Source organism: Sciurus vulgaris (genome assembly GCF_902686455.1).
Source record: "Sciurus vulgaris genome assembly, chromosome: 1".
Taxonomy (NCBI): Eukaryota; Metazoa; Chordata; class Mammalia; order Rodentia; family Sciuridae; genus Sciurus; species Sciurus vulgaris.
In genome coordinates, this window is record NC_136461.1 from 34,105,444 (window position 1) to 34,131,808 (window position 26,365).

The window sequence follows — 26,365 nt, forward strand, 5'->3', positions numbered from 1 at the left end:
GAGCCGAGGCTGTCCAGTCCAGCAGTGGCCCACGCCAAACGCCCCTGCGAGACTTGCTAAGGGACTCAGACCCTTTCCAGTCCCAGCTGCATACCTGCTGGTAGTAGGAGTTAGGGCATCTCACTTGACTTCTGAGTCAAATGAGCATAACCTCAGGTACCTGCGCCATGTGTAAATGTCAAACTGCTTCATGCTAGGCCAGTGCCTGGCTAATTAGGTATGGTTAGAGACATGGCCAGGACATATCTTCTGCATAAGACAATTCCAGTCACAAGCCTTAATTCTCTCTCTCTAAATATTGAGGGGGTTCAACGACATGGTCCATATGTCCCACCAGCTCTGAAATGCCTGCAGAACAAAGGCCCAGGGGAGGCCTGCTGATCCTTACTGCAGGGACTCCTCACTCCTACCTTCTCCTTCTCCAAACTCACTGGCCCACTCTTGCCACCCTACCCTCCGGACTTCTGCCACTGCCTCCTCCAGGAAGCCCTCTCCCTCTGAGCCCTGGCCTCATTCTCCTCCTTAGCTCTTCTCTCATCTGCCTCATAGTGGTATCTTGTTGGGCCCAGCCTGGCTTCTGAGCCTGGCCCTCATTCCTCCACACCATCAGAGAATTGGCTCTCAAACTTTGAGGGTGTTCCAGTTCTAAGTTTGGAACAAGCTATGATAAAAAATGAAAGGAGAGAGCATACAGACCAACAGATAGAGGCAAAGGGAGGAGGGCAGTACTTCCCATGAGCAGCCCCAACCTGAGTCCTGGATCCTTCTCACAGCTCTGCTCAGCGTTGGAAACTAAGAACTAGGAGGGCAAGGGAGCCTGGGGCCTGGCCTTTACAGCCAGGGAGCTGCTGCTTACTGCAAGGTTCATTGCGCAGCTGGTAACAGGCTGTGCCTGGCCAGGCCTCCTAGTTGCCCCTCTGTCTCAAGCCCTCTTTGCCACAAACCCCAGCCCAACCCCCCACACAGCTGCCTCCTCATGACACAGGCCTGTGTTGTCCTGTTGACCTCTGACCACTCTGACTGGGGAAGGGCCAGGACTCTGTGGGAGGAGGATCTCCAGAGCCCATGGGCAGAGTCTCCCATGCCCCCAAGTTGTCAGCCCCAACCTCTTGCACTTCCAGGCTCACAGCGGCTCCATGACCCCCATCCCATCCCCACCCACACACAAAGACACACTAAGACCTACTCTGTGCAAGTCCCTCTGCTTGAGGTGACACATACTCATCTCATTCATTTGTTAAGGTGGAAGGAAGGTCAGTGCTGTCCTCAATCTCTACAAGAGAAGAGGACTGGGGCAGAGGACGGCACTGACTCGGACATACATAGCTAGCAACGCCGAAGCTGGTTTCAACACCAGGTCTGACTGACTCTGAAACCCTTGTTCCACACTACCAGGCTCCGTGCCTCACTCCTGTTTCCTGCTTCAGCCCAGCCCTTGCCCTGGAACTCTGCCTGTGACTGAGACACCACCACCAGTGCAGATGCAGGGACAGGGAGTAGCAGGGACCAGTAGTAGTGGGAAACACCAGCGTGGAGAGACTCAAGAAGACACATGCTGGAGGGAAAAGAATGTCTTTGGGAGGACCTGGACTCAGAGCTGCCTTGATTTCTCCCCAACTCTCTCTTGGTCATGGAAGCCCAGGAGTCAGCCCCCAAACAGATACAGGGGCAAAGCCCCTCTCCTCTCCTAAACCATGCCTGAGTCCAGGCCAGCCCACAGAGAACCGTCACTTGCCTAGATTCAATAGGAAGGCGAGGCTTCCTTTCCTTTTTCCTCCCACAGCCTAGACCCAGCAGAAGTAGAGGAAAATTAGACTGATCCTCCTGCCCAGTTGGTCTTTGCTTCCTGATGAGGACTCCTTTGGCCTGATGTTTTCAGTGTAGTAGACAGACAACACAGGACAACAGTCACCCAGTTTTATTCTTAAGCTGAAAATGACTTCAGCAATGTTTTTCACTTTTCCCTATTTCATGAAACTTGCCCTATCTAAAGTGCTAAATATCCCAGGGTTTTAATAATAATAATAGCAAACACCTAACATAAAGGGCTTATATGTGCCAGCACTATTCCAATGACTTTATACATAATCTTGTAAAGCGGGTACATTTATTCTTTCCATTTTATAGATGAGATACAGAGAAGTCAAGTAACTTTTCCGAGGTATTCAAAAGGATCTTTCTATTTCAATGGTTGATGAGACCGTGTAAAATTATGGAGACATGGCCGGCTCAGTGGCAGAGCACTCACCTGGCACGTGTGAGGCACTGGGTTCCATCCTCAGCACTGCATGAAAATAAATGAATAAAATAAAGGTCTATCAACATCTGAAAAAAACATTAAAAAAGGATTGTAGAGACATTTTGTAAATGTGGAGTTACTTTATAAATGCAGAGGTAGTTTTCCTTATAGAGGTGTTTATAAACAGGGAGGGAGGTGCATGCTTTTGAAAGGCAGCAGTGTTTGGTACATGCAGAGGTATTTTTAATTATGTCGTGCCTCACAGTGTGAGAGATGGCTCTTCCTTGACTCCTACACTCCACACCTGAGGAGTGGGTCACAGTGAACAGCCCTCCAGGGCAAGGGCAAATTGCTTCTTATTTTAAATTGCATTCCTGGGCTGGGAGTGTGGCTCAGTAGTAGAGGGCATGCTTAGTGTTCGTGAGGCCCCATGTTGGAGCCCCAGCACTGAAAATTTTATTTTATTTTATTTGTTTTTGTTGTTGCTAAAATTGCATTCCTACTTAAAAAATCACAGACTGTCAGACAGAAGGGGTAAACTCTCACAGCCCAGATCATATAACCTATTGCCCCTGCAGGAATCTCTTTACTGCACAGAAGAGCCAGATGGTAGGCAGGAATAGGAAGGAAGATGGTCCCTCAGAAAGAAAAGCCCTGGAGGGTGCCTTGTCTACCCACTCCCCACAGAGCCCCCTCCTCCCTCCTAACCTGCAGTCAGGGCTGGGCTGATGGACAGCCTTCCTCTCTGCCGAGTCCAGGGAAATGAAGCCATTAGGACAGAGAAGAGCAGCATAGGATTGGGCAAGGACAAGGCTCTCCTATCCCCAACAGCGAAGGACCTTAGAGGTCTGGAGCATGCCTGTTCTCCATGAGGCTACCCACTTGTTCTTTTCTTTTGCTGCACTCCGAGCTGAGTCCAGGAGGAGCTTTGTCCAGGCATGTGTGCCCCAATCCTACTGCCTTACCCTCCTGGCCCAAACTGGCATCCAAAGGAGAGTATGGCAAAGGACCAAGAAGGTTATCAGAGAGTTTAAGAGGGCTTTTGTTTTCAGACTGACTGAAGCCATGTGTGGCCCTTTGGGAACTGAGGCTAATTTGGGAACTAGAATTGGTTTGGTGTTTAGATTTAATTTTAGAACTTGGGCTAAGGGGCAGGGCTGGGTAAGCTCAGAGAATTGGGGTTAGATTTTGGTTCAGAGCGTCTCTAGAAACTACCTGCTTCACGCTGGTCTAGCTAAGTCTGTTTCCAAAAAAGAGGGAATCTGTCATAACAACCCTTGACTTTTAATTCTGAACTTTGTTGAAAGAAATAGGAATAAGGGTGAGGGTTAACTTTTAAAGAAAGTAGAGTCAGTGTCCCTGCACTGGGGAGCTGCTTCATTAGGACTTTGCTACTCAAAGGGAGGCAGACCAGCAACATGGTGTCACCTAGGAACTTGGAAGAAATACCCACTCCAGAGTGGCTGACTTAGAATTCACATCTAAATGTGAACCCCCAAGTGTTCCATGTTCACTTAAAGTTTGAGGAGCCCTGGTGAAGGCTTTCCTGGCAGGAAGGCCTGAGGCAGGGACAGGAGGCCAAGAGACACCCAGTGCCTTGGCCTGCTCCAGGGCCCCTAACACCCCCTCCCAGTGCTGGAGCCACAGTGACACCTACTGGCCATGGGCACCGAGACCACCTCCTCTAGGACGTCTGGGCCCTGTGGTCCAGCCCTGCCTGGCCTGCACCCTGAAGTGAAGCACGCATTCCTGAGTTCTGGCAATCTGGCTTCCCCATCTGGACTGGAGTAGGCATAGGAATGGTGGGCTCAGTGTGGAACAGGGCTGCGTGCAGGCTGGAGCCTAGGGCCTCAGTGGGGAAAGGGCAGGACAAGTAAAGAGGTGTTCCACAGGTACACAATGCTCGGGAAACATCCCAAGCCCGGGCCTTCTCTCCAGACTCAGTAACACTAGGCACATGTTTGTCTGCTCTCTTCACTTAACCCTCAGCCAGATGGACAGCTGGCTTCCCAACCAGTGTCAGGCCCATGCCCTTTGGGGATGGGGTTTGAACCTATGTCTAAATTGCTCTTCCTAGAAGTGGATTTTTAGGAGGGACCATTAAAAAGCACCTCAGGGAAGGGGAGAGGGCAGGATATTTCTGATCTAGATCAGAGGTTGATAGATCAAATTTGATAGATCAATATGTAAGTCAAAAGAAGAGACTGAAGCCAGACGGACGTAAAAAGGTAGGGAAGGAAGCCAATCCACTTCCAAGGCGAGGCTCCTCTGATCCACTCCCAAGGGACCTGGTTTGCCCAGGGCTACCAGGGAGGAGAAAAGGACTTCTTTCTGTGCAGTACTGATCTGTACACCCCACCCCATGCATCATTTCCGGATCCCATTTATTGCTGGATTCCCTCCCTCTAGTCTGCTCTCAGTAGTGAGCAGGGTTTGCCTGAGAACTAAATGAATGTGATTGCCCACCAGTGCTTGCCATTAGTGGTGATTAGTTAAAACATCAGAGTCTAAACAGTCAATTGGTTCTAATAATTAATACTATGGCTCAATGGTGATTGAAAGAGGGAGGGAGAGAGAGAGAATAAAAGTGAAAGGGAAACAGGATTGACCGAGGGACCCTTGCTGTGTAGCTATCATTTCTAGACTTACATCGAGTGATACAGTGCTAGGGTGCATCTAGCTCTGAACCCTGTGCTTTTTGTAAGACATTTTACATAAATTACACCGCGGAATTACCACAACCTCCCTGTTAGACAATGTTATTATTACGTTCATTCTATAGGTAAGAAAATGAGGTGCGGGAAGGTAAAAGCTACTAGTTGCTCAATAACAATTTATTGAATGAGTGGATAAATAAATGAATGAAGTAGCAAGAACTGAAATTCAAACCCAGGTTACCCTGAGGGGGAAAGGGGTAGGGAGAAGAAAATGAGAGCACACACCTCACACACCCTTCTCAGTCTCAGTATACTCATCTCTCTCTCTGTCTCTCTGTCTCTCTGTCTCTCTCTCTCTCTCTCTCTCACACACACACACACACACCCTTCTCTCTCTTACACACACTTTTCTCTCTCACACTATCTCTTTTCTCTCTACACACATCCCTCTCTCTCCCTCCCTCCTCTACTTCTCCCTCCCTTTTCCTCGCACAAACCCACCTCTCTCTCCTACCGTACTCCCCAACCCCACACACACAGGAACCTCCATCATGCCTCCCTGGTGGTGTGCCCTACCCCCACCACGTCCACCCTTCACACACAATGCATCCCTGTCACACATACCCTTGCTCTTGTCCTCTCACACAATCATCTCTCACAAGGCTCTCTGTGCCAGCCTGCCTCCCTCCTGCTCACACTCAGCCACCTTTCCTCTCACCTTCACACACCCACCTCCCTCTGGACCATACTTATTTCTTTCTCACATCCTGATGTGTCCCTCTCCCTCACATGCACACCTGCTCTCTCCAGGACCCTTGTCTGTCTCCCTCAGTGCTGTACCTGTAGTTCTTAGAATGTCACCAACCCCGAGTGCTCACTCAAAGAGTGTTTGGGACACGAAGGAAACACACCTCTCCACACACCCGGCCCTCTCCCTTCCACATGCCATCTCATATCACACACATATACAGCTCTCTTGCACACAGGTGGGCACTCTGGGCCTTATCCCAGAACCAGCCCCTCTGCACCCCTGTTTCTTGCCTCCCCCGAGGAGTCAGGCCCCAGAGGCCTCCCACTGTGCACTCTCTAGTTGCACTTGCTAACCTTTAAACTGTCCCCCCAATCTCAAAGGGCTGAGAGGACTTCCCTGCCTGGGACTGGGGAAGGGATACCTGGCAAGGGGCTGAGCCCAGAGTCCTCAGGCATCCTGGAGCAGGTTCAGTCGCTCCCCACCCCCTCCCCAGGTCAGGAGCAGCAGCAGGAGCAGCAGGAGCAGGATGGCTGTGTGTGCATTGCTATTAATCACCCCTCCTGGTCCGCTAACGAGGCTAATGCGGTAAGTGACAATAGCCCATCTTGGTTCCTGATTTAGGGGCTCGGGACGGAAGCTGGGCTCCTGGGAGAGAAGACGTGAATTCTCCACGACACTAAACCTTCAAATAAATCTCCTCCAGTCAGAGAAGCCCAGGGCACTAAATCCCACGCGCCGGTAATTGAAACCCTTAGAGCTTTCTTGGGTAGGGAAATTGCTGAGAGAGAGCACGCGCAGCCCAGGGGTTCCGGGTGGGGTGGTGGGCCAGGGTGGAGGCCTGCAGAGGGCTCTCTGAAGGGGGAGGTTTCCAGGGCCCTCTAGGAGCACGTGGGCATCTGCCTGTCCTGATGCATTTGTCTGTTTGTCCATGTTTTTAGGCAATTTACTATCTGGCTATGTTCCTGTGGTCACTGCTCACCCATTTCCCACCAGGCCAATGAACACTTGATATTACGGGGCAGGGGATTACAGAGCTTCTCTCTTTTGAGAGCTTCCACCTTTTAAAACTCTTGGGACATGTCACTCTCACTGACCATGAGCAAGTCTTCATTGAAGCAAAAGGGATTTTCAACATTCTCTCCATTGTTTTCTGCCACTTATTCCTGCCTTTCTCACCCCCACACTCTCCCACCCCCATCTCCCACTCTCTTTCCAGAACATCTCCTATAGTCCTTTCAGGTCCTTATCCCATTAACGTGGTCACTGAATCACTCAACAGTCACTAACACAATACCCACTCTCTGCCAGACCCTGTGTGGGTCTTGAGTATACCAGGGTGAATCAGGTAACCTCCCTGCCCTCAAGGGGCTCAGAGCAGGAAAGTGAACACACAATTGCAATATTATATATGTGTAATAACAGGGGTATAGACATATGTAGAACAGAGGGTAAAAAAGAGAGTAACTATGAGGGAAGGACTCCAAGAGGAAGCATTGTCTGAGGGTAGTCTTAAAGAATAAATAAGAGTTACAAGTTATCCATGGGGGCAGATGTCATGGGCATTATTGGTAGTGAGAATCTAGGTCTTATCTGGCCAGAGTGTACAGTACTGCTGAAGGGCATGTGAGGCTGGAGAGGGGTTTGGGTGATAAGGAGTACACAATTTATGCTTTGAGCTTCGGGGGCCAGGGAAGGGTCTTAGTGACTAAATGGTAGGATCTGATTTGTGTTTTAGGAAGTTCCTTTTATCTGTAGAGATGGAAATAGATTAGAGGGGAAAGAGATGTGCTAGGAGACTTAATAGTAATGACTGAAGGTGATGATGAACCAGGGTGATGGAGAAAAGTAGTTCCTATGGGGACTTAGGGGGTAAAAACAGCTAAGATGATTTACTGGATGTAGGGGTCTGAGTAAAGAGTTAAGAGTCAAGAATGTTGATTTAGGGAAGGTTGTAAATGGTGGTCCCACTCACTGAAACAGAAGAGCAGGAGGAGGGCAAGGTAAGTCCCATTTCAGACAGGTTGAGCTTGAAAATCCTACAGGACAACCAAGTGGAGAATCTTCTCACAGTGTTGTATGTGGGTCAGCACTGGAGGTAAGAACCAAGGGAATGAAACCTGAGTAGAGGTCACACACAGAGTGTGCAGACACGTGAAGGATGGCAAGGATAATAGTGACATCAGAGGCAGGAGAGTGGTGACAACATGAAGGCTGATGTTACACTGTCTGGGTTGAAAGTCCAACATAGCCCCTCACCACATAACTATAGGCAAGTTTCAGAACTTCTCTATGCCTGTTTTCTTGTTTATGAAATGGGGATAAATAGTGCAGTGCTTGGCACAGAGTAAGCATGCAATCAGTGTTATGGCTTCCCTCCTCCTCATCTCTTCAACTCCTACCCATCCATCACAGTTCAGCCTGTGTCCCTTCTTCAGGGAAGCCTGTCTGGATTTTCCTGACTAGGGCAAATCTCCATATTATGGGCCTCTGTAGCACTGTTTAACACAACTGCTATTTTACAATTGTTTGTATAAGTATTTTATTATATAGACTGTAAGCTCCACTAGGACATACATCTCATTGTCTCCCGAGAGTCTGGTATAGTGCTTAACACATGAGAGACATGTAACAAGTATGTATGGAATTAGTAGATAATGGATTAACTGGAGTATCCATTATGTTTAGCAAGTGATGATCATCAAGGACCTGATTGGGAGCAGTTTCCATAGAATGGTGGAGATGTAAATCAGTCTGCAGTGGTAAGGAGATAAAAGAGCATGAAGAGCAAGAAAGTCTTTGGAGCATCTTAGATAAGAAGGAGGGGGAAGGAAAGTATGTTCGTTACAGAAGGATGGAAAGCTTGTGGATATGACCGTACTATGGGAGAAACTCAGAGTTTATGTGCTCATGGAGGGAAGCAAGAAGAAAGGGGAGGATGCCACAGAGAGGGGAACCAACATTTTCCCCCAGGGAACATAGGCAGGAATGGAATTCTAAGCCCAGGAGAAGCAAGCAGGCTAAAACAGAAATATGAATACCTCCTTCACTGAGACTGGAGTGGGGAAGGAGGTGAGCTGAGGAGACCTGAGGGAACTCATGCCTAAGGTCTCTCCATTTTTGAGTGAAATAAGAAGCAAGGCCACCTAGAAAGAGAGAGGGGGACAGAAGATGGGGAGGTGACTCAAGATGGTAAAATATTATTGAATTGTCTCTGTGGGAAAGGGGAGTCAGAGCCGACTAAGAACATGTAAAAGGATTGCTTAGTAGTGCTGAGATTGGAAACTGTGAATTTTTATTGGCACATATCTGCGTGGTTTTGTGATTTTCCCCAGCTGCGCTTAGCCGCCTGTGTGTCTGAGACAAAAAGAATAGCTGGATCGTGGCAAAGGCGAAGGAAGAAAAGAGGTTGAGTGTGTTGATGAGAGGGTGTTGGAATGATGCACTGTGGGTCCAGTCTGGCATCCATGAGTAAGTGGAGGCTTGGGAGTGGGGAGACAGGTAGAGGGAGGGGCAAATATAATGGACTCCGTGTGCAAGGCCACGAGAGGGCTTGGGGGAGAGAATGTTCTACCACAGAGCAAGTAAGGTTGTTGACAAGATCCTCCAGGAAGAAGTAGAGTGTAGGAGAAAAGAAGAGGAGCTGAGGAGGTCAGGGAAATGACAGGGCTTGGCTGCGAAAGGTGAGTGTAAAGTCCTGGTGGAATGCAGAGAATGGTGGCTAACAGAGATGAGATGGAATTCAGGGTGGAGACCTCCAAGAGCCCATAGGGTGGAGAAGCAATAGACTGCAAGACACTGGCCCCACTGCTGGCATGAAGAGCATGGAGTTGGGAGAACAACGGCCTACCCTGAAGAGGAGAGTAAAGTGGTGTCTCTAGGGATAAGTCAGGGTTCCAGGAACATGAAGAGAGGAAGTAAAGGGAATATCTAGAACTGAGGATGAAGAGGAGGTTACTGGCATGATACTCATGGGAAGGTGGTAGAGAGACATCAGCTGGAGCCAACTCCAACCCCCATGCCCGCAGCATCCCTCTGGGGGCTGTCAACACACATCTCTAGCCTTCCTTCCTTCCTTCCCTGACTAGATGTCTCTCCTGCTGCTCCCCACTCTACCCCATACAGGCATTCCCCTCCTAATCCATACATCCTTCCCTCCTCCTCCCATACTCCCTCCCCAGTTGTCCCTCCCTGGACCCTTCCCCTGCCCTGCCCCACCCCAGCCGGCCTGAGTGAGCAGGAACCCCTGCACCTTCATTTCTCAGGTCACTGCTTGGCTAATGGGCTATTAATTTGCTCAATCGTCCCCTGTGAGGCAAACTCAATTTCTGCCAGCCAGTCGTCCCTCCCTGTCGACAGCGTGATTGATTGGAGGAACAGCTGTCACCGCCCGGCTGCCTGCTCCCTGCTTCCTTCCCTCAGAGTCCGCACCACCCCTCCTCCTCGGGCCGCCGCCCCGCGCCCACAGAGGCAGTGCACCCCTGCCACCTGCCCAAGGATCTGTCGCCAGCAATGAAAAATGACAGAAATATTTAAGGACAAATAAGGTTTCCCAACGCAATTGAAAATGATTACAGGCAGCTACAGATGGGGCCAATCTGATGCGCAGCAGCAAATCAAATCGAATTTCCTTATCGGCGTATTATTTTAGGCGTTATCTGGCACGTTGATGCAGTTATCAATTCAATTTCAGCCGCCGGGCCGCTGTTTACCGTCTCGCCTTTGCTGGGAAAAGGTAAACATGCTCAGCCCAGCAAATTAATTTCTGGCTGAAGCCAGAGGCAGTAAAGGACTGCTACCCAGGACCCACGGCCTCCACCTTGGCCCTGGGCTCCACAGGGCCAGGCCAGAGCTTGCCCAGGGAGCAGAAGCCCCACTAGCTGCCTGCCCCTGCCCCAAGCAGGATGCAGCGCTCCTAGGAGGCTGAGGTGACCGTTGTTGGCTCTGCTGCTGCTGCCAGGGAGAGGTGAAGGTCTCCCATTAATTCCCAGCTAAAAATGACAAATTCATCTTGGACGACAATTAAATGAAGTCAGTAATTGATGCTAATTGATCTCCAGATGCTAGGGCTCCCCTCAGCCTTAGCAGCACGTGGCTGTCTTGCTCACTCTCCCCACCCGGGCCCTTCTCTTCCTCTACCTCCCTCTACTGAGCTCTCAGTCCTGCTCCTTCCCTAGGGCTTTGGCTCTTTTGACTGCACATGTCTGTGGGAGGCAGCTGGGCTGGGCCAGCAGGCAGTGCCTGAGGCTCCACAGCTGGCCCACTGCCAATCCAGTCCCACAGGCACTTGTCAGTGCCCGGGCTCCACCCATCCGCCTAGAAAGCAGGTAACCCTGCCCTCCTCGGCCATTCAGGATTTATTGCCCACAGCTGTGGAGGTTCCCACTTCATTTTTATAAGCCCATAGTCAGAGCCAGCAGGGGGTAAAGCACACTTGAAGTTACTTGACTTTAAACAGTACAGTCCCAGCATTTGGCTCCATGGCAAGGAAGGGATGGGGAGAGGGAAGTGGGTGGCATGCTGGGAGAATATGTAGGTATATACTCAGGCCTCTTATCAGTGTATGCACTGGAGCTCAGGTGTGTATATGCAGATGTGAAAAAAATACTCTTATGTGAGCACCTGTGTGTCCAAACACTTGGGATGATAAGTGTGCATGTCCATATGTGAATAGTTTCCTGAAGGGGGCCCTTTACTGCAGTTTGTAAAGCCTAATCCCAGGGAACACTGGGAGGCCCCACCTACCCCACCCAACACTGGTCGCCCAGCCCAGGAACTGTCTGGAAGTTATTAGCTCTAGGAGGAGGGGAACAAATTGTAGCTCCACAAGAGAAGAGAAGCTGCAGTTTTTTTAGGAGAGCCAAGGTCAGGGGTGTGAAACAGCTGTGGTCCTGAAGCTCCACCAGCCTCTGAACCAGTTGGCTGGTGCACTTGGCTACAGCAAAGGCTCATGGGGCCAAGGATTTAGTTTCCATGACCAGAACTCAGTGAGCTTGTGTTTTGGCCCAGCACTTCTGGCTTCAACTTGAACCTAAATCTGAGCCTAAACCTGTCCAGAAACTGACCTCCACCTGGCTGTCCTGCAGATGTTTGCTCCTGACCACCCAGGAACCATGTCTGGCTCAATTCAGGCCCCCTCTATTGCCAAAGACAAAAAATAGCATCCATCACAACAGGGGTCAGAGCACCAGCCAGATTCTTGTACCTGAAGCTGGGAGGAAGCCATGTGGAATGGGTTGTGCCAATCTGAGCTTCTGTAGGCAGAGCAGAGGGAGAGGGAAGATAGCAAGGGCTTGCGGGCATGAACTGTCACTCCTCCATATTGGGTATGTATGTCACATGTGAAGAACCTGACATTGTGTGAAAGGATCTATGCAAACCTTTTGGAAAGAAGAGGGAAAGCACGTTAAAAAAATAAATAAATAAAATAAAAAAGCATTAATAGCAGGATAAATGACCAGATTAGGCCAGAGTCAGGGTGGAGACAAGGAACCAGAGAAAGCCCCTAGTCACCAAGGCAATGTTGGCATTGTTGGGGGTCTCAATAAGTCAACAAACATTATTCATTAATTCAGAGACTATTTATTGATTTGTTATTACCATTACTTTCCTCTTTGAGCTATGCCCTCTGCTAGATGCCAAGGCTACAGCCGTGATCAAGTTAACTTTTGCTCTCAAGAAATTTACACTCTAGGGCTAGAGAGATAGCTCAGTTGGTAGAGTGCTTGCTTGTCAAGCACAAGGCCCTGGGTTCAATCCCCAGCACCACCAAAAAAAAAAAAAAAAAAAAGAAATTTACACTCTAAAGACAATTGTAGACACACACAAGCATTAATAACACTGTGTGCCATGTCAAGGGGAGTCAAGGAAGGCTTCCTGGAAGAAGGAATTGTAAGTTGAGTCCTGAAGGATGAGTAAGAGTTAGCCAGCTTGTGCAAAGGGTCCCTGCCTATACTTTCCAGTTGTTTGGCAAGCCCAAAGCAGAGACCAATAAGCCTATTTGGTTCTAAGTGCCCCTGGAACTGCTGAAAATGTCACCTCTGTGACATCTGGCACCTTGAGTGCCAGCTGCCGTCCTGGGGTCTGGGTAAGAGGGAGCACAGCTGCTTTCAGGGTATGCCTGGGCACCAGAAGATAAGTATGGGCCACAGCTAAATACACATCTCTCTCCTGCCTGCCCTACCCCCACCTCCTCGACCAGGGATGCCTATTAATCCTGACAAATGATGACTTACGAACATGTAATGCAAACTGATTCATCATACATTCAAATCCGCCGCCCCGCCCCAGCGGGAGGCCCCAGCCAGACAAGTGTATTACACGGATAATGTATTTGACGTATTAATAAAACCAGCCGCATTGCTCTGGCGCGGGGACTGGGGAATGCCAATATACGATGACAGATCACATATTGATGAAATCCAGATGTTTGGAATCATAGTCTTGGGGCCTTGTTCATATTGACTGAAGGTAAAAAATGCTGTCTGTCAGTGTGTTAACTCTTCCTGTCCCATATTCGACAGAGGCACCAATCACAGTTTTCTGGAGAAAAAAGGAGGAGGAAGGGAATGAGTGAGAGGGGAGAATGGATGAGTAATTATTAGGTGGTTTGAATGGATGACAGATGGATGAAGTGAAGGGTAGAATGGTTGTACTGTGGATAGGAGAGCGGATGGGACACTTTTCATGCCTGATGTTGTTGACGTCTTAGCAGCATTTGACTCTTGGTGACAATCATCCCTGCACCCCTGAAACTCTTCCTTTCTTGATCTCAATGGCATCACACTTTCCCTCTGATCATCTACCCCTTGACTATTCCTTCTTAGTCCTCGGTGACTTCAACTTCCTTCATCTGTTAATCAAGGTTCTGCTCCAGATTCTTCTTAATGTATACTCTTTCCCTAGTTGATCTCACCTCCTCTTAACTTCATTCATTTATTCATTCAATAAATATTTCTTGAGTATTTACCATATGTCAGACCTTGTTCTACGTACAGAGGATACAGTGGTGAACTTTAGTTCTTATACATATGTCAGTGTCTCCCAGGTCTATAATCTAGCTCTAGCTCACATAATCATATTTACTCAGCATTTCCTCATAGATGTCTTAACAGTTCCTCAAACTAAACAGACCTAAAACTGAACTCATTTCCTTCCTTACCAAGCCTGCTGCTGCTCCTCCTGTTTCATAAGTGAGTTAATGGTCTACCTCCTAGTAGTCAAAGGCAGAAATCTTAGAATCATCCTTAACACTTTTCTTTTTCTCTTTTTTTCTGGTGCTGGGGATTGAGCCCAGGAGAGCTCTACCACTAAGCTACATCTCCAGCCCTTTTTATTTTTTATTATAAAACAAGGTCTCACTAAGTTGCTGAGGTTGGCCTCAAACTTGCGATCCTCCTGCTTCAGTCTCTTGAGTATTACAGCCATATGCCACCATGCACAGACATCCTTAACCACTTTCTGTCTTTTAACCCCATCCAATCCATCTGCTTCTGTTCATCCCCATCATCATCACTCTAGAGCAATGTCACCAGAATTTCTCACCAGAGTGAATGAAATAATCTCCTAAGCGACCCTCCTCTGTTTGCTTTTGCCCCTTAGATGATCAGTTACTTTGCAATTAGAATGATTCTTTTAAAATACAAGTCTGACCAGTTGAGTAGTGTAAGGGAAACAAGGGGAGGGAAAAAGGGAAGGTGGATAAGGAGGCACTGGGGACTGAAGGGGAGCAAATTAAATCCCATGCATGTATGATTGTGTCAAAAAGAAGCTAACTATTTTATACAACTATAATGTGCTAATAAAAGCATTTTAAAAAATAAAAATAAAATACAAGTCTGATATGTTACTCCCCTGCTTAAAACTCTCCCAAAGGCTTCTGATTATACATTTAAAAATACTAATAATTACTAAAGTCATTAATGTAGATAAAAAGTCCTCCAGAGGTGTAGGGATGTAGCTCAGTGATAAAGTGCTTGCCTAGCAGGTGCAAGGCCTTGGGCTCAATCCCCAACACCACCACCACAAAAAAAAAAAAAAAAATCCTTCAGGATGTGGCCTTACTATTATCATATGTCACTCACTCTCCTTCAGTCAAACTGGATATTTTTCAACCCCGAGCTTACAATCTCTCCCCTCTGTACCTTCAAACATGCTGAGTTTTTTAAAATCTAGAACACTACTTTTTCCTAAAGTATGACTGGTTCCCTTCATCCTTCAGGTCTTTGCTTAAATGTAACTTCCTTCACCTGCCAGACCAGGAACTAATACTCTCATTAGTTCCATGTATTTTCCTTTCCCTAAGACCACTCTGGGGACAATTATTTAATGTTTCTATCCATAATTAGGCCCAAGTTCTCTGAGGACATTTATTGGGGCTATCTTGCTATTACTGTCTGGTGTCTGTATTAGAGCAGGCCCATAGTGGGCATGCACGGACACTTGTGGAAAGATACTGAATCATGTGCTAGGTGAATGGGTCCATAGGTAGGCAGGTAGTTGGGTATTGCTCAAGTTTGAAGTCAGACAGACCTGGATTTAAATCTCTACAGTTCCCTTTGTAACCGTCATTGCATTATTCTGAGCCTCATTTTCCTTATTAGTGAGATAATAATTCCTACTTCACAGGACTGCCATGAACTTTAAATGAGATAAATTATGTGCAGTACCAAACTACAGCCTAGCATATAATGACACTCAGTAGCATTATTTAACAGAAAACAGATAAATAGACAGAGGATGGACAGATGGATACATTGGCACACAAACCAATAAACAGATTCATGGGTATAAATGGATAGGAGAAAGACTTCCACAGAGGCCAGGGGGCCAGAACCAGTGAGTCTACTGAGTGGTAGATGACCCTGATTATAGCCAGGGGGAAGTTGGATACAGGGTAGGACCAGGTGTCAGGAAATAGGCACAAACACAAATCTGTGCTAGTGAAAGTCTGTTGAATTCTGTTTGAAGTTCTGTTTTTGACTTGGTCACTAGAAAGTGAAAGTCCTCCTATCGGAGGTAGGGAGGGGAAAGGCAGGACCTTCACATGTGTACACACAAAGGTGTGCATGTACCTACATGCATACTCTTAAAAGTCCCAGCCTCCATGGCCATCTATCATTAGGGTCACCCTCACCCTCATTTTAATGCTCCCTATCCCTAGTCAGACACCAGGTATGCAAATCATGCCCTTTGTGGCCTACAAAGAAAAGAAGAGTAGAGGTGGAAATTACTGCTTAGACAAGCAGAGAGGCAAGAATAGAACCACCAGGCAACAGAATTGGGACAAAAGCAAAAGACCAAGCCAGAGAGGCAATCACCTGGTGGGGAGCTGCAAGGTCAGATGTGGGTTACTGATCCAGGGGGAGAAGACTTTTTCTTTGAATGAGACCCTCACCCTCCATGTGTCCAGCCCTCACTAAAGAAGATGGCAGTGAAGGAACAGTGTGTGTGGGTCCAGTTACCTGTTCCCAATGGTCAACAATTCCCAACAGAGGGGGGCAGCAGAGGGCTGATGTAGACCCCCACAGTACCTGAGGCCTTGTTGCAAAACTTGAGAGATGAACAGACTGGAGCCTGGCCTTCTCTACTCAATCAGCCAGTCCCCTTTCACCTTTTACAGACAGCCCATTCCTGTTGGAGCCTTACCGGGACCTGGTGGGGAAGGTAGTACAGCAGCTCAGCAAGGGACAGGGATCCCCTGGAGGTCACTCTGACTAGGGAGCCATCAACTAGGACCTGACTGTCCAGCCTGAGGAGCAGAGGCCCCTCCCTGCTCTTTGAGAGAGTGCCCTGTATAAGGCTGAGAACAGGGTCGGGGGCCCCTCCATGCCCTCCCTCTGCTTGGAAGATACCTAGGCAGGCAGGCAGAGAAGTGGAGGTGGCAGGCCCTACAGCGGCAGGGGTGGTGGGAGGGAGGCGCGGTAATGAATGTGGACGGGAGGCGGAATGAGCGATCCATCTTTGCATGGGAGGGGAGGGGGCTGCGGGCGGTCCCCCCACACACTCACACACTCAATCAGGCGCTGTCAGACCTCCGGCCGCCTGGCATTTTGGTGAAGAATCTCTCAGCTAAAAATTGTTGTCAGTCCCATTTCCTCGTTATCAGTGCAAGGGCTAAGGCAGCGCCCGGGGATTAGCAGGAGCGGCGAGCGCTCGCGCCCGCCATCCACAGCCGATAACACTGGGCCTCCCGCCTCACCTCCCCCATTCATCATCTTTAGCACTGACAGCCCGACCCAGTCCCTGTCCCCATCCCCTCCGCTGCTCCCCATCATGCGGCTCAGCCTGGCTCCTGACCTCTCCAGGGAGTTAGGCCTCCTGGAGAGGGACAAAATTCAACCTAGGCTTATGTGAACTAGACCCACCTGTGGCAAAAGGCCTTGCCCAACTGTTGGGGGAATTGTCAAGGGCAGGATGAGGAACGTTCAAGGAGAGGACGCTTGCTGACAGTCTGCCTCCAGTAGGCTCTGGTGGCTACCAGTGATGCTGCCAGCAGAACTGAAGATGGGATTTCTGTATCGGATGGGTAGTTGGACTAAGGATTTTTAGGGGTCTCCCTGGCCTGAGAAGGACTTCCAGATTTGGGGAACTGTGGAAAGGAAGAGCCAGAGGATGCCTCCACGGAAGCCTATGAAGAGTAGAGGGTTGAGGGCTTCATTCCCACCCCAGCAAGACCACAGCCCCCTCCTCTTGGCCATCCCCAGCGGTTTTATGGCCCATTTTATGGCCACTGTAATGGCCCAGGTCAAAAGCTTCAGGGAGCTGTATTCTGGGAATTATGCAAACGAGGAGCAGGCCCAGGGCCAGAGTATGGATTTTGTCATTAAACCTGGGCAGGCCATGTCGTTAATGCAGTAAAATCCACGTCATGACCACAGGTCTCAATATAAAATTATAGGGAACACAGCGGGGGAGGGGAAGCAGGGGGCTATGGCCATGCTGACACCTGCCACTCTAACCCCTGAGAAAATGAAGGTGGGATGGAGGGCACAGACTATAGAATTCTTCTGCTGATCCCTGTCAGTGTTATTCCGGAAGCTGGGAGCCAAGAAGAAGGCCCATTGTCCCCACAGGAAAACTGAGGCCAAGCTCAGAAAAGCAGACTATCTCAGTGACAGCAAAGCAAACGAAATGAGAGCAGGTATTTGGGAATGCTGATGCCTGGCCTGCAAACATGGAAAGAGGAGTCTGGGCTCCAGGAAGCCCTAAGAGCCAGACTTGTATCCTAGGTAAAAACAGGCCTGAACCCCTGATTTTTCCACCTCAGCTCAGACAGCATATCCTGGATCATCCTCTTACCATCCTCCTCTCTCATCATTTCTCCTTTTATACCCCAGACTCCGCTGCAATGATCTGTTCCCACAACCTTGTCAGCTCTTCCTTACTCATCCTTCATGCCCACTGCCCCTTATACTTACACCTTCGTCCGTGACCCTACCAACCCCTCTCTGGTCCTATCTGCCTCCTGCAGTATCCCTCATAATTCCTGCTTTCCCACTAATGTGTGTTCTCCTAGGGGCCAAGAATTTGTTTTACTTATTCTGAACTCCAGCTTCCTCAATGCTGGACATATAATGGTTGTTACATAAACATTTGCTGAATTAATAAATAAATGAAGCCATGAAATCAAGAGCCAAGTTCAGCAATCCCTTCCAGTTCTGAGTCTCAATTTCCCCATCTGTAGAATAAAGATAATAGCTTTCTAGAGAATTTCTAGGGCCTCACTCACCTCTGGGATTGGAACTGAGACTAGAATCCTCATTTCCCAACTCTCACAAGGGCCACACCTACTTCTTTTACTCAGTTGTCCCCTGAACACCAAGGTACATGATAGTAGGACTTGTTTCCCTCCTCGGAGACCTAGCCACACAGGCTGGGGCTACACCTGTCCCACCCTGACATCCTAGATTTGCAAACCCTATCTGACTTCTAGAACATTCTGCTGGTTATTCACCCTTCTTCCTTCCTTCCCTTCCTCTTCCTCTCTTTTGCTTCATCATTGAATATCTAGTCTATGCCAGGCCTGCTATAAATTGTCTATAAATATACAAATGGATATGAAATGGTTCCTGTCTTAAGGAAATTACAACTTATTTATTCATTCATTTGCTCCCATCCCCTGCCTGGTATACTTCTAAGCTGCAACTTAAACTTCACTTCTTTGGTTAAGCCTCTCTATTTCCACTCCCTGAAACACGCTCAGAATGAATTGTTTCGTCCTTTGAGCCCTCATATGACTCTATTTGGGCATCCAGAGGAGTTGTAATCCTGCTCAGTCTGTGTCAAAGGGAGATAGATTCTTGCACTCAGTCTTAACTGGAAACTTACTCAAGTATCAGGTTGCTAGATTTAGCAAATAAAAATATAGGAAATCTAGAGATAAATTTGATTTTAGAAAAATAAGAAATGGTTTTTAGTATAAATATGTCCCACTCAATACTTGAGACATCCTCAAACTACAAAATCATTTATTGTTTATATGAAATCAAATTTCACTGGGCATCCTGTACTTAATCTGGCGACCCTATCCAGGTGACCATCTTGATCATCACTGGCATGATTTTTATCTCCCCCAAACTGATTTTGAACCTCTCCAGGTACCAACAGGAAGAAACAAGGAGGAAGAACTGGGCTTAAGCTAAAGAAATCCTTCTAAACTGGAGAAGGTGGTACATGCCTATAATCACAGCTACTTGGGAGGCTAAGGCAGGAGAATCACAAATTCCAGGCCAACCTGGGCAAATTACCAAGACCCTGTCTCAAAATAAAGGGCTGGGGGTGTAACTCAGTGATAGAGTGCTTACCTGGCATGTATGAGGCTCTGGGTTCATTCCCCAGCACTGAAAGAAAAAAAAAAAAAAAATCCTTTCTACAACTATCCATGGATAGCTAGAGATGTTTCTAGCTCCTCAACCCTCATGCTTATTAGCAAAGACTGGAAGAGCACTGCATGGGTTTAGACATCCCAAGAACTAGGTGAACTAGGCAACCAAAAGGCTCCTTCCCAACTTGGTTTATTCTGGATATCATTAATGACCAAGCAGGAATAGAGTCCAAGCTCCCAGTTGCCCGCCCCCACACCCCCACAATGTACTCATATATTAGGGATACACAATTTAAAGGGTATGTTGGAGAAAGAAAACTCAGAATCAGTGATACCTACAGAGGTCAATGAAGTTGTTCAAGGAAGTAGTGAGACCTGAATGGAGAGACAATAGATTCCAGGAATGTTGAAGTAGACTGGACAGGACTTGATAGTTAAGTGTGGAAGAGGTGGAAAGGCAAAGGAAGGAGTGGATGGTGAGGCTATTACTGACTTCAGTGAGTAGGCTGAAGAAGGCATTATTTACAGAGATAGGCTCTGCTAAAGGAGGAGCAGGTTTGGAAAGGATGAAGAAGTTGAAGAACTCAATTTTGAATTGTTGAGTTTCAGATATTTCTGGAACATTCAGGCATTGATGTTCATTAGATGTTTGAATGTAAGGATCTCAAGGGATCTGGGGTAGAGATACAGAATCTGCAGTCAATAGGACATGGGTAGGAATTATAGCTATAGAATAAACTAGATCATCCAGCATGCAGAATGAGAAGAGCAGAGGTTGAGGATAGAATCTTGGGGAAAAGTAAAAAAAAAAAAATGAGAGAATTCTACTCTGGAAATCACCTAAGTCCCTGTTGGTTTTTCCCACTTGACCACAAGTCCTCAAGGGCAGGAACTAGATCTGATTTCATTCTAGGATGACACCATTCTGCACATGCCTATTTCAAAGTGAGTATGAGGGAATACTTGTTGAATGAATGTAGAAACGAATCTCCTTTCTCCCTCTCTTTTATTTCTTCTCTAGATCTGGGGCCTATGAAATCAGTGAGGAAAGGAGAGTCAGGAAGGTACTAGATATTCTGGGTGATGGTATGATTAAACATGTGTGAAATGGAGTGATCACATTTGATTGCACAGAGCATTGATTGTATCCCAATAGACTTCCAAGAGAGGCGCTAGCTGAGGGCCATTTATGGCCACAGCATCTGGAGCTACCAAAAGGGGCGATGTGGGCTGGGGAGATAGCTCAGTCGGTAGAGTGCTTGCCTTGTAAGCACAAGGCCCTGGGTTCGATCCCTAGCACCAAAAAAAAAAAAAAAAAAAAAAGAGAAAACCAAAAGGGGCGATGTTTGTGGGCTCTGAGACCCTCAGACTCACCACTCTTTTAGATCAAGAAGCCCTAGGGGGCGGCAGCCAGTATGGCTTGGTTTCCCTCCAGGGACTGGAATAGTTAATGCATGTCTATTCTTCCCCTGCCAGGTAAAAAGAAAGCAGCAGCATTGTTTGACAGCCAGGCCCCGATCTGCCCCATCTGCCAGGTCCTGCTGAGGCCCAGCGAGTTACAAGAACATATGGAGCAAGAACTGGAGCAGCTGGCCCAGCTGCCCACCAGGTAAGTCACTTGTGGGAAGCCTGCACACTGAAGGATTTCACTGAACCTCCAGCCACCAGGTCTCAGGAGCAGGCACCTAGCCACACCCCAGCCTCTAGGGAGAAGCCAGGACCCTGCAGCCATTCTCCACCACTCAGTTTTCAAGCCTTAGATCCTCCAGCTGAATGGTGCTGCCTTCCTTTTCTCTTATTTTTGGGAATGGGAGGAGCATAACCCCTTGGGTCCCAGCCTCAAAGAGCAGAAGAGCTGGAAAGGGGTTAAGTCACTGCCCCACGTCCAGTACTGCCATGTGAGGCTTCAGGGCAGAATAAAAGAAATGGGGGGGCTGGGGAGTTAGCTCAGTCGGTAGAGTGCTTGCCTTGTAAGCACAAGGCCCTGGGTTCGATTCCCAGTACCCAAAAAAAAAAAAACTTCCACAAAAAAGAAATGGGTATGAGACCTGGCAGCCCCATCAGAAGTTCAGCCTAGTCCTGCCTTCCAGGCGGGCGAGCAGTACCATCTCCATCAATCTCAAGGACTGAGAAGTAACAATCTTGAGAATGTGCTTAGGTGTGTTCGACTCCACAAACAGGAGGCTGAGCCTCCTCAAGGACCCTGAGGAGGAGCCAGGACCCTGAGAGGAGCAGAGGAGAGGTATAAAAAAAGTGTCTCAAATCTTAGCAGTATAAAGCAACCATTCCATTATGCTTGTGTAATCTGTGGGGCCAGGAACTCAGATAGGGCACAGAGGAGACAGCTGTGTCTGCTCTAGATATCTAGGGCCTTAGCTGGAAAAATTCAGCGGCTGGGGCCTGGGATCATCTGGAGGTCCCTTCACTCATGTGTCTGGTGGTTGATGTTGACCATCAGATGGGACCTCAGATGGGGCTGGGACCAAAGCACCTGCACGTGACTTTTCCACATGGCCTGGGCTTTCTCATAGCTCTGTACCTTGGGGTAGATGGACTTTGTATAGAGTGACTTAGGGCTCCAAAAGCAAATGTTCTAGTCAATGAGATGGAAGCTGAATCATCTTTCATAACCTAGCCTCAGAAGTCATTTAATGTCACTTCCACTGTACTCTATTGATGAAGGCAGTATTAGCCCACCCGGATGCAAGGGTAAAGGAAAAGTGCCCCTTTTGATGGGAGGAGTGGCAAGGTCATATCATATGGCCTTGTATGTCACACACTGTATGGTCAATATGACTATAAGTGATCATATTTTATGACCATATTGTATGAGAATAGAGGGTACTCCAGTCCCACTGTTTCTTCAGTTCAAGCCATCAAACCTGAATGATCCTTCTTCCTTCTACCCTCCCACCTAACCCCCCATGCAGGGTGCCAAAAGGATCCAAAATCACCCCTGTCCAGGGAAGCTCAGAATATCAGAACACAGAGTCAGGCAATACAAACCCCAAGGAAAAGAACCTACTATATGGGAAAAGCTGGAGTTGTGGGGGTATCATTGAGGCACCAAACCTAGCACAAAGTACAGGAGGCTTCCTGAGGGAGGAGGATTTTTATATGTGTGTGTGTATGTGTTACTAGAGATAGAAACCAGGAGTGCTTAACCACTGAGCTACATTCCCAGCCCTTTTTATTTTGAGACAAACTCCCACTAAGTTACGCATACTGGCCTCAAACTTGTAATCCTCCTGCCTGAGACTCCCTAGTAGCTGGGATTACAAGTATGTGCCGTTGTGCCCAGCTCTGAGGGAAGAATACTAAAGGAAGAAGTAGTAGTTGTCAATTTCTATGTTACAAATTATCCCCAAATCTAGTGGCTTAAAACAACATTTATAATCTCAGTTTCTGTAGGTCATCAATTCTAGTACTCCTTAGTTGAAAGGTTGTGGGTAGTTGTGGCTACTGGTTCAGAGGTCTCATGAGGCTGTTGTCTCAAGATATTAATCAAGGCTGTGGTCATCTGAAAATCTGACTGTAGGATCTGTTTCTAACATGGCTAACTCACATGGTTGTTGGCAAGAGGCCTCAGTTCCTTGACATGTGGTCTCTCTAAGGGATATTTGAGTTTCCTCTGACATGGCAGTTGAATTCCCACAAACATGTGATCCAAGAGACAGGCTAACCAGGAAGCCACAATGCCTTTTCCTAGTCTTCCTTCCCCTATATGCTCTTCTATTCAGTAGAAGCAGGTCACCAAGCCCAGTCCCTCAATGGAGGAAAATTAAGCTTTACAAGCTCTGCCTCTTGAAAGGAAGAATATCAAAAGAGTTTGTGGGTATAGTTTAAAGCCCTCAAAGAAGACTATACTACTACTACAAATAATCCTTGTTGAACACTCACTATGTGCCAAGTACTTCACATTGTCTTAATTTATTTCATCTTCACAGCAACCCTCTGGGGTAAGCGGTACAGCTGTATGTTACTTAACGATGGGGATATATTTTAAGAAATGTGTCCTTAGGCTATTTTTGTCATGCACACATCATAGAATGTTCTTACATGAACTGAGATGGCTACAACACTAAGTGATATAATCTTATGGGATCACTACCACACATGCAGTGGGTCATTGACCAAAACATCATTATGTGGTGCATAACTGTAATTATTACCCCCATTTTACAGATGAGGAAACAGAAAGGTTAAGTGACTTCACTAACATGGCACAGTTAATTTACGTGGTAAAGATAGAATTGAAACTCAAGAAATCTGATTCCAGTGCCCATGTTCTTAATGTCACCTCCCCCAAATACTTACATATCCAAGACTGACCTGCCAGGGGTAGAAAGTGAAAGAAGCATCCTGCTGTTGAGTGCTATATCTCGCTGTCCAGGAAGAGTTCTGTGTAATTTGCTCTCAGTGGAGGGTTTCTCAAGGAAACTGAAAACAGAGGCAGAAATGGAGGGACCTGTAGTAAAGGCAATGTACCCTTTACTGGAGAATGGAACTCTCTTTCTGTCTCCTCAGTGGGACCCGCACACACACCTGCACTGCCTAGGTCCCCCTAGTGCCCAAAGCCGTTCGACCCCCACACAGGACCCTCACTATCCCTCATCCCCCACGTCCTCCCAGGAGCATCCCCTTTATGCACACCCTTACCCCCTTGTACCTTTCCCCACCCCTCATCTGCTCCCTGCCCCTCTGGTTGGTCTTGCGTCCCCAACATCTGTCCCCTCACGTCCGGGCCCTGCCCAGCACCCCCTCCGCCCACGTTACCCTCCACACGTGCACGCCCTCTGCCCCCGGCACGCCCCCCTCCCCACCAGCGGGTGTCTGACAGCCGGACAGCGGGATCTGCACAGCAAGTGAAATTCCCGTCGGATCGATAAAGCCGAAGCGCTGGCGGCGACGGGTCGATGGTTTTATCTGTCTCGGCCCCGCCGCGCCCGGCGCGCTGACAGTCGGACCGGCCGGCAAAGGCGTTCAAGGGCAGCCGCGCCCGCCGCCCCCTCCCCTCGCCTCGCCCGCGCTCCCCTCCCTGCGGCCGCTGCGCCCACCGGACTGCGGGCTGGACCGGCCCGCCGCCGCCCTCGTGATTTATCTGGATTTTTAATTGGAAAAAATTTGCGAATTAATTGATTTCAGGAACTTGCCAATTAACATTGTAATTGGGTGCGTGATAAATTCCCAAGGAGCGTGTCAGCTCCCTCCGGGCTGACGGGCAGCGTGCGTGCGCGGGGCGGGGCGGGTAGCTCGGAGAGGGCCCCAGCCTTGGCTGTCCTTGCCCCGCCCCTGCCAGCTCTCCGGAGGACAGAGGAGAGCAAAGGAGGCTGGGAAAAGATGAGGCACCCAGGCCCCTGAGATATGCACACCCCCCCCCCCCCCCCCCGTTCTTCTCCCCACCACCAGCATTCTGGACAGAGAGGGGCCTTAGAGTGGCCATTTCACAGATGGAGAAACTGAGTTCCGCAAGAGGGCAGAGCCCAAAAGCCGGCATTCTGCATCTAAACCCTGTGGCCAACGCCTCCCCAGCTTTCCAATCCTTCCCTTTCTGTTCTTGGCCTTGTTCCCTCTCTTAGCTGCTTCTCTCTCTTCTTTCCCCTATTGGCCCCTTCCCTGTCTCACCCTGCCTTCTGCCTCTTTGCCCTCCTTGACCCTTCCTCAAACTGGCCCACTCCTAAATCTTTGGATGTTGCTACCAGGGTGTCCTGTATCAACTTGGGTGCGTGCCTCTCCCCCATGTGGCTCCGGTTGAGTAACTCTCCAGGTGGACCTGTTCTGCCTTCAATTCTGTCTACCTAACCCCATAAAGCAGGCCTCTTGGGAACCAGCAGCTATTGTGGTCACACCTAAGGGCCCCCAGGAAAAGTAGGGGCCCTTACCTTTCACAAACACAGGCACAACACATAGGTGTGTTTACAAATCTCATTCCCACATACATAAATGTGCTCACACCCCACCTTGAAAGAACCACCTTCCCAAAGATACACATTCCCACAGGTACACAGGCAGCCAAACCCTCAGAGAAATAGTCGTCAGAACTTCCTTTGGCATAGCACATGGACTTTTCAAAGCATTTTTACATTTGAGATCAGAGACAATGCTCACACACCCTCCCTCATGTCAACCCATCCGGTCTTTCCTCAGTCCTGCACAAGGGCTCCCTTAGACCCCAGGACTTAGTAGTTAGAACAACAAGGACAAAGTTAGGTTCAGGACAGATTGTAGAGGGCCTTCCATTCTGGAAGAAGTCCTAGATGTAGTGGCAGGAATGAGAATATTTGTGAGCCAGGATGAAGCTCTCTCAGAGCAAGATGGGCTGCGAGAGAAATGCTCTGGAAGCCAGTGGCGAGTGTGAACTGGGGGCAGAAGCAGGGAGACAAATAAGGAGGTTGGACCAGGTGCAGAGGATGCCTGAAGAGTCTGCCTAGGACAATGGTGGCAGCAGTGGGGATGCAGAAGAGGGAATGATGAGAGACCTGGAGAAGATTTAGCTGGCATTCTTGGAGAAAGCTTTCCAACCTGGATGATTGAGTGGTGGTGGCAGAGAAATGTCTGAAGACAGGAGGAAGCAACAGGCAGGGCTCTGGGCAAGCTGAGCTTAAGACATCTCTGGGATGGTGACAGGGTAGGAACTACATGTGTACAGAAAGACAAGCAGGACATAGATGGGGGCTGAAGATGGAAGAGCAGGTCCCAGACCTCTCTGTGGTTCTTAGGCAGTAATTTCCACCCAGAGAAAAGAAACAGCCCTGGACATGACAAGACTGTACAAAGCTGAAGGTGCAGCTTGGCTTCTTGGGGCCTGAGCTCAGAGATCTCCTCTGGGAGGCTTCTAGAGCCACTGTGAGAGCTGGCCTCTGGGATGGAGAGCCACCTCTTTGGGCAGAGATATA

At 48.5% G+C, this 26,365-nt stretch overlaps 1 protein-coding gene across 3 annotated transcripts in view; it reads left to right on the forward strand.

Annotated features, from left to right (window-relative positions):
• The window catches only part of RNF220 (ring finger protein 220), a 218,037-nt gene that overhangs the window by 160,105 nt on the left and 31,567 nt on the right, over positions 1 to 26,365 (forward strand). For all 3 annotated transcript variants that reach the window (XM_079151819.1, XM_079151818.1, XM_079151817.1), the window contains exon 3: positions 20,946 to 21,078. In XM_079151819.1, coding sequence (XP_079007945.1) covers positions 20,946 to 21,078 — 133 coding nt within the window. The remainder of the gene's footprint in view (positions 1 to 20,945; positions 21,079 to 26,365) is intronic.